Source organism: Phalacrocorax carbo, chromosome 1, assembly GCF_963921805.1.
Source record: "Phalacrocorax carbo chromosome 1, bPhaCar2.1, whole genome shotgun sequence".
Classification (NCBI taxonomy): domain Eukaryota; kingdom Metazoa; phylum Chordata; class Aves; order Suliformes; family Phalacrocoracidae; genus Phalacrocorax; species Phalacrocorax carbo.
Genome location: NC_087513.1, coordinates 160,803,182 through 160,819,572, shown reverse-complemented (window position 1 = coordinate 160,819,572; position 16,391 = coordinate 160,803,182). Strand labels below are relative to the sequence as shown.

The window sequence follows — 16,391 nt, the reverse complement described above, 5'->3', positions numbered from 1 at the left end:
CACTTCACATTAGATATTTTAAAACTATTACACTGAAAGCAACCTTAGCTAAAATAACTCAAAAATGCCCTCAAATCCTGGTTTACTTACAGAATATTTACCTTAGAACGCAATTTCACATGGACATCCAGTGGGACTATTTGACAAGATAATTTATCAGACTTTTGCAGTTAATTTTCCACACACTCAGGTATGTTATCCCTTACAACCTATTTGCTTAAGAATGCTTAATATCTGAGTAAACTTAAAACAAGTGGGTAATCAATGTGTCTTATTAGAATGTTGTTACACTGGACTTCCTTTGAATTCACATCTTTGCCTAGCAGAAGAGAAGATGAAGAAGAAAAAAAGGAAACAACCTTCTTTTAAGACTTTTCTTCAAGACTTTCAGTTTTCCTTACCTAAGTGGTACATTATGATGATAAAATAATTCTGCCAGTCTCATATAATCACCTGTATCTTCTTGGACAGGATCAACAAAAAGTACCTAAGAATAGAAAACATATTATACAGCTAATATTTATTCTCGAGGTCTCTTTTATTTTTTTTTCAGACATAAAATCTGAGAGAACAGAAATTTCCAAAGGAGCTGTGTGCCCCAACTGTTTTTAATTTCCTAGAGCATTCATTGTAGGAAAACATTAAGAGTACAAATGAAAATAATTTCAGAATTAATGAATTTGGACCAAATACTGAAAACAAGATCTAACCATTTACTGAACTTCAAACCAAGTGATATCACTACTCTCCTTTGAAAGATTCTGTGCCAATACTTTGGTTTTAATAATGAACTTGGTATAATTAAGAAGGATCTAATGCTGATTTTTCTATTACTTCTTTCAACTAACTCTCTTCTGTTGTGAAACCCAAACTAAAATAAACAAACAGAATATATTGACTTAAACTTTTTAATTAAAAAGTGGAGCATTGAAAAATAATTCTTCCCTCCTGCCTCACGTATCTTTGTATTCACTCTTTCACTTATTGTAGCTTCAAGTGTAAAACCAGATATTTCAGGGATGCACAGAATCTAAAACGGGGATCTGTCTGCATAGGTAAATTATCCTTATGCAGATTTAATTATGACATTGGTACCTTATTTTTTCAGCTCTGCACTGCAGGTCCCCTTAGGATTTATCATAATTTTGCTACAGTAGCTGAAATGCAGCACAATAATTTTAAAAATTTTGAACACTCCCTTTCCCTCACATTATAATTAAATGATACGTTGTAGATTTCTATAATATAGCTGTTATATGCCAATATTTAACTTGGAATACATAATGCAAATTGACTTCATGCTACACATATCATATGCTTCATTATAAACATACATTTTTTTCTAACATATTAGTTGTATTTCAGTTTTCTTTTTATATACTTCATGTCACTTGGAGTGGACAAGGGAAGAGCTATGGATGTTGTCTGCCTGGACTTCTGTAAGGCCTTTGACACAATCTCCCACAACATCCTTCTCTCTAAATTAAAGAGATATAGATTTCATGGGTGGACTGTTGGGTGGATGAGGAACTGGCTGGATGGTCGCATCCAGAGGGTAGTGGTCAACAGATCAATGTCCAGATGGAGATCAGTGATGAGTGGTGTCCCTCAAAAGTCCGTACCAGGACAAGTACCGTTTAATATCTTCATCAGTGACAGAGACAGTGAGATCAAATACACCCTCAGCAAGTTTGCAGATGACACCAAGCTGAGCAGAGCAGTTGGCATGCCTGAGGGACAGGATGCCATCCAGAGGCACCTGGACAAGCTTGAGAAGTGGGCCCATGTGAACCTCATGAGGTTCAACGACGCCAAGTGCAGGGTCCTGCACCTGGGTCATGGCAACCCCCTATATCAATACAGGCTGGGGGATGAAGGGATTGAGAGCAGCCCTGCAGAGAAGAATTTGGGGGTACTGGTGGATGAAAAGCTGGACATCAGGCGGCAATGTGTGCTTGCAGCCCAGAAGGCCAACCGTATCCTGGGCTGCATCAAAAGAAGCACGGCCAGCAGGTCAAGGGAGGTGATTCTGACCCTCTCCTCTGCTCTGGTGAGACCCCACCTGGAGTCCTGCATCCAGCTCTGGGGTCCTCAGCAGAGGACAGACATGGACCTGTTGGAGCGGGTCCAGAGGAGGCCACAAAAATGGTCAGAGGGCTGGAGCACCTCTCCTGTGAGGACAGGCTGAGAGAGTTGGGGTTTTTCAGCCTGGAGAAGAGAAGGCTGCGGGGAGACCTTATTGCAGCCTTTCAGTACTTAAAGGGAGCTTATAAGAAAGATGGAGAAAGACTTTTTACCAGTAGTAGTGACACACTGGTGACACTGTAGTGACAGAACAAGGGGTTACGGCTTTAAACTAAAAGAGGGTAGATTTAGATTGGAATTGAAGAAATGAGGGTGGTGGGACACCCTCACACAGGGAGATGTTGCAGGGGAACAGGTCTCCCAGAGAAGTTGTGGATGCCCCATCGCTGGAAACATTGAAGGTCAGGTTGGATGTGGCTTTGAGCAACCTAGTCTAGCTGATGATGTCCCTGCTCACTGCAGGAGCCTTGGATGACCTTTCACGTCACTTTCAACCCTAACAATGTTATGATTCTATGACTCATACCTTTCGTAATTTAAATTTCAATTTAAATCAGCAACAGCTGTTTCCTTAACTTACTAAGTGATACAGAATGCTATGTACAGAGGAAAAATTAGGCTACAAGATATTAATAATTAGTATGTGTCCTGGTTTTGGCTGGGATAGAGTTAATTTTCTTCTTAGTAGCTGGCACAGTGCTGTGTTTTGGATCTAGTAGGAAAATAATGTTGATAACACACTGATGTTTTACTTGTTGCTAAGCGGTGCTTACACTAAGTCAAGGACTTTTCAGGTCCCTGTGCTCTGCCAGGCGCAAAAGAAGCTGGGAGGGGGCACAGCCAGGACAGCTGACCCAAACTGGCCAAAGGGATATTCCATACCATAGGACATTGTGCTCAGCATATAAACTAGGGGGAGTTGGCTGGGGGGGAGGGGATGACTGCTGCTCAGGTACTGGCTGGGCATTGGTCAGCAGGTGGCGAACAACTGCATTGTGCATCGCTTGTTTTGTATATTCTTTCACCATTATTATTATTATTTTCCATTACTTTTCTCTCCTATTAAACTGTCTTTATCTCAGCCCACAAATTTTACTTTTTTTTTTTCCCCCCATCCCACCGGGGCAGAGGGGAGGGGGACAGCAAGCGAACGGCTGTGTGGTGTTTGGCTGCCTGCCGGGTTAAACCACAACAGTATGCTTTGTACCTTAAATCTTTTTGTAGCTCAGTTCACCACCTCTAAAACAAGTAGAGTTATCATTACTTTCTCTCAGTAGTGTAATCTGAAGAAAATTCATCGATAGTAGTGAATATGTAGCATGGAAAGGAACAGAAGAGCTCCTGACAAAACTGAGCCCAAGTCCATTTCTGGAAATCAGACCAATATGACTCGTTAGACAAAAAGATTTTTCACTACTATTGGCACACCTACATAGAAAACATTAAATTCTAGCCTATCTTACAGTGAATACAGCATGTGCTTTTTTCAATAAATTTTCTGTCCACATATTAATATATAAACTATGCAAAAAAATTGAGTTATCCAAACTTACCAGATTATATAAATTGCGTCTAATCTGCTGTATAACTCCAGGAAATGCGGGTTTTAGCAGTTCCTGATAGCTTGCAGGCCATGTGCTATAGCTGTCATCTTGTTCTATATTATTAACCCACTAAAATGAAAAATGCATCCATTTAAAAACATATTAAACATTGAGTAAAATATGTTTATATAAATAAAGATATTTTAAAACACATGGAAAGCCTGGAAAGAGTAAAATGTTTTATCTTCTTTTTGAAATAGTAACAGAAAATAGCCTCTAAAATCAATTTTTTTTTCTTTTCAATCAAACTGGTCAGGTTTTTTTATTTGCAATACATAATAAAATCAATAATGTATAGAAAATAGAAAAAAGACCGTCACACTCTATCAGGATGTGAATAAAACCTTTTTTTCAAGTGTGGAAACTACTTTCACAATATAAAGGTCATACGCATATCTGTGTGATATGTTGTTAACACAGCATAACCATCTTGTAAGACAAATACAGTATTTATCTATAACCCACAGCAGCACTTTAGATATACCAAAATAACGAAATAATATATGGCCAATTTGTTCTTCTACTGTTTTCTGTGCAATCCTGTCTATAGTTGGCAAAGAGAAGAGTGAAATATGGTTCGTTCAGGTGAAGAAAAGTAGTATTTTAGTGCCTTTTCCACTGGCATATAACCTTTGTAATGAAAACTGTGTACACTTTTAAGAAGGGAAAAAAGCAGAGTCATTGGACAATTGGAAACAAAATACTTAAGTTGTCCACAATTCACTTCTCACACTTGTAAAGTATATTTAGCAGTCTTGCATAATACGAAGGTATTATGTAGGTAGATTAATTGCTGTAAAGTCAAATTCTATAGCTATGAGTGTGCAGCTACTCTTAGATACATTCCTCTTTCCTTTTAAACATCCCACATTCTAAACTTTTAAATAAGGTATAGGCTAAAGAAAGTTACTTTTTAAATATATTGGAGAGATATTACCATCCAAAATATTTTCAACTGCTTATTGTCTTATGCCTAGTATTTCAATTACAATACAAAAAAAGGATAGACTGTCTCATACATAGCATTATCAAATGTTTAATATTTAAATAAATAAATGCTTAATTACTTACTGTTATCGAAGAGTGTCGAATATCTAGCGCATAACTGTCATCTGTAGGGTGTATATGCAACCTCATAAATTTACTGAGGATCTTCTCTTTGATTCCAAGTTCATCAAGGCCATGCATCACCTTCCCTTCCAGTTTAAGAGTCTCTAAGATACTTTTTCAGGGAGACAAAATGCATAATGTCTACACAGAACACTTGTCATGACATAAAAAGAAAAAATATTTCAAAGGCTACTAATGTCGGGATTATTTTTAGTATGAAAAACAATTCTTCTTTTCTCCTGCAGTCAAACGTTTAAAACAAAATCAATTAATAACACTACATGTCTCTGGCTTATTTCAAAACAGAATTAAAACAGATTATTATACAACTCTTATTCACATTTATTTTATATGAAGGAATTTCATCCATCTTTAGCAAGACATGGCAGGACAGCAGAGTCGAGGGTTGCTTGTTGCATTATCCTGGCCGAGGCAGAAACCCAAGCAGTGGATACTCTAAGCAGCTTTGCACGAGTGTAGAGAAGCAGGAAGCAAGTGATGGAGACAAAGACAAGCTCTAAGACTGCATCATGGCAGAACCCTGAGAACAGCATGGAGGAAACATAGTCCTCTGAAAGAGGACTCTTTCCCAGAAGGCCCAACAGGACTCTGGAACATTTGTTGCAATCTGAAAATTCAATATGAGATTGAAAACAAACCTAACGTACTCACCAGCAGAACACAGCAGGCAAGATTTTACAAATGCCTTTATTTCTATCTTGCTTCATTTTTAGTTTTCTCTATTCTGAAAGTTTTCTTCTAAAAATCTACTGAAATTAAACCTAGCCCTAGCATTAAAAAGCACTATTAATATTTGCACCATTTCCAAGAAAGATGCAAGTGACTCCATCTCAGAATTCTGGCTGAGAAAAAAACAAAGTAAAAATTGCAAATATAAATACTAAACCCAAGAAAGTTTAAGAATCTCCATGGAGGAGAAAAGAAAATATTTTTAGTTATAAAATAGTCAATAAAAAACTGTAGACTCTGACAAATCGTAGGAACATGAAAAAAACTCAGCCATAGCACCAGTAGATTTACTGACAGTTTGCAGGCCACAAAAGATGAATTTGAAGTAGTCATAGCTGTCCTGCTGCTGACAACATACAGAAGAATACAAGGGAAAAAGTTTACACTTTATGAGTGCTTGCATATAAGAGGCAAGTCACACCTGAAGTAATTATAGTATAATTATGCAAACTGGAAAAAGATTTTTTATACCAAAAAGCATATTAGTTCTCCATTAACAGAATGTATAATAAAAGGTGGCCAGGCACAGACTCGCAGCATGCCAAAAATAACCCAAGGTGTTGTGTATCTAAATGTAATACCCACAAATTTTTTGTAATTTTTAAGAAATAGGGATGTAAAAGTACTTAACCTACTTTTTATAAAGTGCTTTTCCCGCCTTTTTATACATACACGCTGAATTCCTTGCATTTCCAAATTAATTTTACATGGTGAGTTGTAAAATTGTAAGCAAATTAGGAAACATATTCCAAGAGAAAATGCTGTTTTCAACTACTTAAAAAAGGTTCATATTCAAAGCAAAACCACTGTAAACCAGTATTCCCTCTACTGGAGCACTTCCTGCCCCCCAAAATGCGACAGATGAGATCATCTATCACCATGAGCACCACTTCTCCAGTATTCTTAGTAATTCTGTAACCTTCAAACAAAATGTACCGTCTTACCTAAAAGGATCATGAAAATCCAGGTCAATATGAAGCCCATTTAGAAACAAACGTGCTTCTCCAGGTTGGATTCCAAGTGTTTCATGAAAATGCTAAAAAGTAAAAAGTACTGCTAACTCATTTAGGTATATATCAACACTAACACACACACATAAACATATATATATATATAAAAAACTAAGTAATTATGCAAAATAGACACATCAAATATCTTCGACAATTTCTTCTTTTAGCTCAGTGGTGTTGGTACAAATATTGACAACATACTTTTATGAGTGCTATTTAACACACTTTCAGTGTACAATTACAAATGAAAACAACTGATAATTCCCCTCAAAACAACCTACAGTGACCCTACCTGTAGAAGGTAGAGACAAGGACACGTTCTCAGTGTCCTCCAACAGGAAGTGAAAATACACACACATACAGAAATATGGCTTGTAAGGTTTTGAAAAATTACTCCTACATATTCATTCAACAATGGGAGACCTTATGTGTGTCCTTCAGACCTCCACTTGAAACTAGCTTTCTTAATTGCTTAATAACTTCCACAATTCCAAAAAATGTGTAGTCGCAATTTTTACAGGGAATTAGGAAAGACAGACTAGAAACATACAATCTCATCTAACAGACAGACCTTGGAAAAAACATAGGTGAGAAAGGGATAGCATATCATATCCTTGCTTTGCAAAGAAGAAAAAAATCCCCAACAAATGAATACAAGAGGAAGTATTTAGGGAGTAAAGTGTGCCATATTTTATTTCAGAGAGCTGTGAGGCACCACACTGTTCAATCTATGGTGGCTGTAGCAAGATAAGTAACAGGAGCAACAGCAGTAGTTTATTCCAACTCACCCCATAAGGAGCAGTCAGATTTCCAGATCTGTCTTAATTCCCAACAGAAGAATGGAAAGCAAGAAAAATATGCAAAAAAAAAAAGCAAGCTGAGAAAGATATATTTTATCCCCATTTAGCTCCCGCTTGCTGAACAAAATAAGTGTGAACAAAAAACCCACACTATGAACAAAAGCACACTTAGAGCAAGCAACTCAGGCTGCCTGTATTACTCCACTTACATGCCTGTCACTGAACAAATGAGAGAAAAATGGAAAAACACTGAGAGCTATATTATTTCTTCAAAGTAGTGTGGTTACTTTCACACAGTTAAATGTAAGTAAAATCAAACCTAACTGGTTTGTGGCATTACAAGTGCAACCCCACAATAAATGAGAAAACAGTTTACTTGAAGCTCCTTGTAATCCAACAAATGCACGTGTTACTTATAATTCATCAACAATGTACCATATTCCTTAGTCTATATAAACATTTTCACAACCCAAAGCAGAATGGAAATATGTAATGGCGTCCAATATCAGCATAAGAAAGACAGAGCTCTCCACGAAGGAAAAACACGGCTGTGATAAGCCTAACACAGAAAGAATTTTTATGGAAGTCCAAAACATGTCCTTGACCTTGAAAAACATCTTTTGAAATTTGTAAATTTAAATTATTCTAATGGTGTAACCTGAACTTTAAAGTGCTTTCGTTGCTCTTCTGTATGCAGATTTACAAAAGAGTAATATAATTATTTATGCTTGTTATAAAGTATCTAAATACACATATTCAAACTGAGATATAACATGAAGAATATTGTGGATTTGGGAGGGGCTGCAGCCCACTATTGCTAAGAAACAGCCAGAAGCACTATTTTTTTAAAATTTTTTAAATTTCATGAAAACTTTAGTAGGCACCTAAAAAATGGATGTTAGTGGGCTTTCAAAAATCAAAAGCATAAATATATGGCAGTAAGTTTCCTGTGGTCAGATAAGGAAAAAAAGAAAGAGATCATTTAATTACTTTCATAATCTATAAAACTCAATTCATTCCCAATCATATACTCATAAAAAGTACAGATTTTTTTTTTTTTTATATATGTCCCAGAACTTGGTATGGAAGAGGAATGACTTCCATCTTCTTTATTACTAACTGCTCTTTTGGATTACTCTGTTAAACCTCATGCAACCATTAAAACAAAAACTAGAAGTAGCGGCTGGCATCTGACATCTATGTTTTTCCTACCACAGCTTCACACAGAATTACACGCCCTCCCAAGGCCTCACTCTGCACATCCCTTCGAAGCAGCCCAAATTCATCAATGCCTGACAACGCCAAGTGCCCTTGCAGCAGGTGAAATTTCTGATGATTTTACCTACACAGAGTTTGATCCTGAGACACAACCAAAACAGGCAGATGGCACAAAATTAAACAGCCAGGCATACAGTGATGAGACTTCACTGCACCAGGCAGAGAAGCACTCAAAATCCTAGGTATACCTGGAATTCTTCTGTAATTAGCAAATCCAACTTGAATTACAATTTTAATACTAGCGTTGTGCCACAAAGTACTGTGACCGCAGAAAAATCTGTGCCACTGGACTCAAGGAGCACACAATAAATTTAAAGAGGATTACAGCCTCAAGAATTCTTACCAGCATCCTTCAGGGCTCTTGCACAGATCTTGTGAGGTCAGCTACAACAGGCCCTCTCCTTAAAGCACTGAAATCAGCATTTAGGATAAGAGATCTCTTACCACTGCTGAAAGCTTTCCGGTAACTCCTGTAAGCCCAGATACTCATGTAAACACCAATACTGAAAAAGACTGCAACTGGCTGATGTAGGTCATAAAAATCCTAATACTAACTAAAATGAATGCAAGAACGATGAAAAAATTATCAGCCACTGAGTATTGAAACGGGAGTCTATAAGTTTTTCAAATCCTTCAGCACCGCAGTAGGAGAACAACTGAGCTGAATCAGAGCTGAGAGTTGTCAGACAATTTTAATGCTAGGCATTTGATTGTTCAGAAGAGCACCCATTTGCCGTAACAACTTTGACGGAAGGAGTATTGAGGCACCCAAGACTAGAATTTAATGCTGATAATACTCATATAGTATTTTCTTGCTAAAGTGTCAGCAAATTATTGCACTGAAAGTTGTGAGTTGTGTTTAATGAGATTTTATTTTTTCTTTTATCTATAGCAGTTCTTTGTCTATTTCTTAGTTAGGTATCAATTCATTACACCTAAATCATCACATGTCTTTCAACTTCTTATACCTTTATTTCCTCCCATTGCATTTCCTATTCAACTTTCATTATCTTGAGAGGGAATCATCCAGTTACACACAGCATGAGATCATATCTCTCCTGCTGCTAGATGAATGTACTGCAGTTCAAGAACGCACACGCCAATTTATTGTGCCCTAGCAGCAGTGTTCAGGAAGTTTCCCTACTTTTATTCAATAGATTTTAGCTTTTAGCTGTCTAAAGGCCTGTAGCCTTTAGAGTACAGGTAGGATGTAATATGAAATTTAAGCTTAGTGTGATAGGTGCCTAAGATCCTCTTATAGTTAAGGTATGTAATACAGTCATGGAATCATGGAGTGATTCAGCTGACCAAGAACACAGATGTAATTTGTTTCAGCATAAGGCATCTTGGACTGGAAAGTACAGGGCAGACAGAAGGGAATGGAAATCCCAGTGGATGCATCTGTCAGACCTGTGTGGCTATCTTGGATAGCCTGCAGCATCTCAAATGACGTCAGAAATTCAGGTTTAGGCAACTCAGTCATGCCCCACAAAACAACCACTGAGCAAGCTAAATTGTTTTTGATGTCCATTGATTACATCTTCATTGTCATCACATTAGGAGTTTAGATACCATTTAGATGTGCCTAAATGCAGACGTCTTCATTTCAAACCATATCTTAGTTACTTTCCATAACCCTTATATTTACTAATAATAGCCACTTTAATTCCTGATATGCCTTTCCTTTTTTTTGCATTTTGGTGTAGAGGAGTAGCCTTTGATCAAGCAGTCATTTTTAATTTTTGTGTTAACAGAGCTGCAATTTGAGAAAGACATCATAAAGACTTCATCAAGAAACAAGGAAAGTCCTGATACCAACACTCATACTCTGGAGAAACTATGATCACCAGGGCTTTGTGCTGCTTTATCCTGACTATAACCCTGACAACAAAGAGATATATGAAAATGCGTATCTCAGCTGTATACAGAAAGCAATGAAGCAGGGTGCAGATACTGATTTTGCTCCCTTGAGCAAAAACTATGGGACTTGTCACTTGTGCAAGAAACAAGAGGCCTGCGTAATGTTGAGCCCACCCTAAGATCTCTGTGAAAACCCAAGAATCAAACATGCATCCTGCACACAAGAAAGCTGAAGTGCTCAAAAAGGTGAACTGCTGGGATATGTGAAATGTATTCTCAATACACCTGTGCCACATGCAATCACCAAATGGACAAGAAAAGCCCTATACAACTGTTTGCATAACCGTTTACAAGGACGTAACACTTGAGCCTGTCACTCTTTGGGCAGGAAATACTCAAGATGGGAAAACCTTACGTTAGTTTTACATGGTGGAGAGCTTTAACACATTTTTTTTGAAATTTTTGCTAAAAGGGAGATGACAAGCTTTTTATGAAAAGGCTGTATCAGTGCCACAGGGACTTTGTTCACTTTCACTGTTCTGGAGGGTGGAAGAAACTGGAAAGGCATTCCTCTGGAGATATTAGTCTTGGCAAGGCAAGAGGAAAAGGCCTGAATGAATACAAAGAAGAATGATACATGGAAATGTTGCAAAAGAACAGGAATGCCATAAGTAAGAAATAAATCCCTTTCACTATGGTGGTTGGCCAGTCTTAACACCGTGTGAAAATATCTGAAGGTCAGGATTAAGGACAGTGCTATGGATGTCATTTCATGTGACCAGTCCTAAAAGCATGGTGACTACCATGTAATTTTAACACTCAACTTGAAAGAAAAAAATTTTCTGTCTCTGGACTGAGGCAGAAAATACAACAGATGTCACAAACTCAGCAAATGCAAAGGGGCACCTCAGGATTCATCTCAGATCAGTCAAAATCATGTGAAAAATGACTCCTCATGTGTAACAAGACAGTGCATCAAGGATGGACAATAAAACCACCGCCTACCATAGATGATGTTCAGAATACCTTGCAGAATAGTTGCATGCATGATTCTGAGAGTGTGGAAAGCTCAAATCTAGCATGTGCTGACCACAATATAAGCAGCAGGCCTAGATTCAACACCAAAGCTCTAGAAGAATTAACTGATACCTATTTCGCTTTCACAGCACACAATTTATGACTGAACAAAACACTCTGTAAAAATTGTTTGCCCATGTCAAATTCTGTAAAAACAAAAGAGATAAGGGAAAAGTACCAAGAATAGCAGAAAGTGAAAAATTTGAATGGAGTATTTCAATGTTATTTATTTAGTAAAATATGTTTAGAACAGTTAGCTCTTTTTCTTTGATAGAAATTACTACACTAATAAAAATCTCCAAAAGCAGTAATATGATAGTAACTCAAATGTCCACTTGACGAAATAAAAACAAACCTTCTGATTTTCTTCTATTTCATTTCGCATTTTCTTGTCTACAGGCATCCTGGTCAGCGATCTGTAAAAATAAAATACTGGTATCACTCAACTGCTGTATTTTTAAAAATGCATTAAATAATGTGAAATATGCATTTTAATACCATATCTGAAATGCACTGTACTTGAAGAATGCTGTAATTAAGACTTAAAAAGAAGAGCAATGCATGTCATAAATATTTTATTTTCAAAACAAATATTTTGTTGTGTTACTTTAGTAAACCCAGGTTTCACATTTGCTACGTTTTGTTGAAGTAACATTATCAGCATATTTTTACCACTCTCAGTCTTTCCTCTTGTTTTTCCTGGAAAATGGCATGTGTATTACAAAAAAGTAAGTTGTTTGATCACCTAAATCATTACCTAAATAAATGCCGTATTTGTATATTTTAAGTTAATGTGACTAACTCCATGCTAACCAACATTACAGCACAGGCGACCAAGGATACAAGTTAATGTTTTGGCCAAAGGCAAGGAAAATATGTAAAGAATGACCACTTTAAAATTAGCTAAGATTAGAAAAAAGATTTACAGCTTGAGACCCTTGAAAATGTCAAGTATTCACAGATGATCAAAATTTTAGTTTCCTTAGCCATTCTACCTTTAGAAGATAATCCATTGATTTGCCTTTTTTTACCTTTCAAGAGCATTGTGGAAGATTGTTTTAACTTCCTTGGCCACAGTGAGGTTTATAATTACTAGGCTACCACAAAATACCCCCAGAGACAAATTAATCTCTCCGTGCTTTAAGAAACCCTAAACTATATCAACCTAAATCTGATTCTCCCAATAAATGCCAAAATAAATACTCTAGTTGCCTACATAAATATTTTTTTTCAAAACATGATTGTACATGTTTTAGCAAATCTGCATGAGACTTAAAAAAAACTGGAGTCATCTTAAACCTGAAAGTTCTCTAAACAAACTGAGAATGATTCTACTAAGCCAACTTCAATACTTATGGATAATAAAGCAGTTATTTAATAACACAAATCCTCACCTCCCCCAAAAACGAAACTGATTTAGAATAGACCTTGCTAGTAAACTCCACATTTTTCACAACATGTTAGAAAAAAGACATAAAATCAGTTTAGTTTAAACAAATATTCAAGCTTTCCAGAGGATCAAAGAGACTACCTGTTAAGTGCAAACAATAAATTTTCCAACCTTTGTTTATAAATATTACATAATTCATCACAACTAAATACCCTTTTCCCATTCACTCCATCTAAATACTCTGGCAGATTATTTTTGTCCTTGTGAATCCCTTCTGGATCGTGTGACAAGAAGGGCAATAGGGGATCGGGACGGAGCTGTATTTATACCAACCCACGCTTAGTGAGCTTTGCTTGGCTCAAAATGAGAAGGGTGTAACTCAAACTGTGATGCCAAAGCCAGCAATAAAAAACAGTCAACCTGGTTCAAATACACTATTACCAGTAGTCATTGGAGGATGAGCTTAATAACTTGCTTATTATTGTTCAACTAATCTAAACTCTTTCTCATAAAGCTTGTATAATCATACTGCTGGGTAATCTCTAAGCACATAAAGGATGTAGTAAGTATATTCACTACTGAGTAAATATATCTTATACTGTACTACTTTCTGTGTTCACTAGTTTTGAAGTAAAAATTGTAGAATAGAGAGCAAAAACCTATAAACATTTCTGTTTAAATAGAAACACTGCTGATTAAGATTTTTTTTAAAAAATTAAAAGAAACTAAGTACAAGGAAAAGAATATGTGAAGCCAATTTTAAATTTGGAAAAGTGGAGGAGAAGAATTAGGTAAAAACACTATCAACTCAGAAGTCTCAAAAGCTAACTGTACAACACTGCTTTAAAGTACCTCCTACCAGCAATAGGCATAATTCAGGAACACTACAGAACCTTTCTCATTAAAAGAACAGCTGTAATTGATGGGAATTATTACAGAGAATTTACTTTTCCAACGAGCCAAACCGATACTTAACAGAAGGACTCCATAGCAAGGTGGAAATTTAATGTGTGGCAGTACTACCACAACTATTATTCTGACTTCATAGCAGAAGTTTCAGAGTCCTGAAGTAAAAAATACTTTAGGGGGGAAAAAAAGTTCTGATTTTTATCTTGCTGAACTTAACAAAAATAGTAGTAGGGCCTGCAACTCTTGGAATCAATGCTTCATTCTGAACACACAAGTGATCAAAACTGCACAGATGAAAAGAACCTAAATCTCTCCAAACAGCTTGGAGTTGTAAGGCAGAAACATAAGAAATGAATGTGAAAATAAGAAAAAGGCAGAAAGGAGAAGACAAAGCTGGCCCAATGTCACCAAGGACGTAAAATACTTATCAGCAAAGGGTAAGTTTACTGATAGCATTTTTGTTAATAAGAAAGCTATACATTAAAGAATAGTTAACCAGCTCCTTGTCTGTGCACGGCAGTTGATGATGCAAGACTCCAGCAAGATTTTAAGGGGAAAATGTGATGGTCAATCCTTGAGAAGGACACCCAAGGAATTTGAGGTAACAAATGTAAAAGTACCTGTGAAAGGTATCTGTTCATTTTGAGTTCAGTCATTTGTTCAATTTGTTCAGAGCTTCACAAAGTTTTATGCATATATTTCTACATATTAAGTGCTAAGGACCCACTAAAGAGAAACACTTTACTGTCTGAAAGTAAACTGATACTATTTATCATTCCACATGATGTAGGAATGTTCTTGTATAACCTTAAGGTTGTAGTATTTTCTATCATATAATTTTATGCATCTTTATTCTTACATGGAAGAACATGTAGCATAAACAACAAGAAACAGAGTATTATCATTCTTATTACTGCATTCTTAAATAACAGATAATGACACATATACAACAAAAGAAAGATAAAAATACCCTATAAAATGAATTATCAAAATGTCGCCGTGACATACATCAGTTGTTACACTGTCTACATCTGATGACATTTTGTAAAATCTACCTCAGACTTACCTTTTCAACTGGAAATACTGAGACACAAAAATGCAGATTATAAACTAGAATGTGAAAGAAACTTCCAGAGACATGGTATATTCATTTTTTATGGTCTAAGGAACCCCTCCATTTTTAAGGAGCATATAATATTCAATTTTTATTTGCATAACTATAGTTCTACAATTTTTATACAGCGTTTTCAAACCAAAATTTGCATAATTAAAAAATTGTTGTTTTCATATCTAAACTGTGTGAAATTTAAACCATTTAAAAATACTTCTATTATAATGCCCAGTTATCTATCAGAAGTGATTAAGCAATATATTCTCATTTCCTGTTTATTCTACGTGGATTTTTTTTCCAAACTAGTATGTTAGACTCCACTGGTTAAGCATGATGAGATTATTAAGGAAATATATTTTGTGTGCTGTTTTTACACAATGCCCCTTTGATTTAAGTTTGTTGTCAATGCAGGCATACTAACTTTAAATTATTTAAATATTTGTAATCTGTCATGTTAAAAATCACATGCTAGATGAGCATATTAGAATAAATCATACAGGATGGGAACTGCAATTCCCCTCTTAATAATTCTAAAGTATTTTTACACTTTTACCCATAAAAATAAAATGTTTGAAGAGCAGGTAAATTGTGCTCTAATGCCACAAATACACAGCGGGAGGTGAAATGGGATGTAACTATTTAATGACTTTTTAAATCAATGATTTAAATGTCACCTCACATACTTCAAACCGACTTTTTCTTGTCCTTTAAAGAACAGAACTGGGCTTGCGGTTCAACATTATGTACATTTCCACTACCTTCTAATGGAAACCTGCATTTTCTGATGGCTAATCTAAGTCTAAACTTGCACCTTACTATTTCATAATAATGTTTCAGGCATTTCAAAAGTTATTTTTCTTCCTTGAAACAAGGTGTTACAAAGGTATTTTTTCCTTTACAGTGTAGATTTTCTCTAACAGAAAATGAGAGATGACAATGAAACCCTGTGATAATTAAACAAGAGTTGTAAAATGTGAAAACACGCTGAGTTAAGAATCCTATTTAGCATTATATTTAATTCAGTAATTCAAGCAAATATTGCTGATAGGATTACTTGAAGAACTTATTAAACATAAAGCGTTTATCAATTACAATAAAATTGGCTTACAGGAAGAGCAATTTTTAATGTTAGTAGAAAGGAAAATATTATTAATTTATTTAATATATATCTTGATCTTTTGTTATGTAATCTGTAACGGAAGACAGATCTTCCCCAGTAAGAACACTAACATATGGTAGCTGGGACCCAACCTTGTCAACAATGTTGTGCTTAGAACTGATGTGGGTAGATCCCCTGTGAAATTTAACAGGATTTTGCATCTTCCTACTGTGAGTAGGTCTGCTATTAATTCAACATAATTTTCCACCTGGGAAAATATAATTCCAGAAAAAGCCAGGAGGACTAGC

At 35.9% G+C, this 16,391-nt stretch overlaps 1 protein-coding gene across 1 annotated transcript in view; it reads right to left on the bottom strand.

Annotated features, from left to right (window-relative positions):
• UGGT2 (UDP-glucose glycoprotein glucosyltransferase 2) overlaps positions 1-16,391 on the bottom strand; it is a 94,825-nt gene that overhangs the window by 53,133 nt on the left and 25,301 nt on the right. The window contains exons 10-14 of the mRNA XM_064440676.1: positions 11,930-11,990; positions 6,494-6,585; positions 4,761-4,911; positions 3,639-3,758; positions 402-487 (exon numbers count right to left, since the gene is read on the bottom strand). Coding sequence (XP_064296746.1) covers positions 402-487; positions 3,639-3,758; positions 4,761-4,911; positions 6,494-6,585; positions 11,930-11,990 — 510 coding nt within the window. The remainder of the gene's footprint in view (positions 1-401; positions 488-3,638; positions 3,759-4,760; positions 4,912-6,493; positions 6,586-11,929; positions 11,991-16,391) is intronic.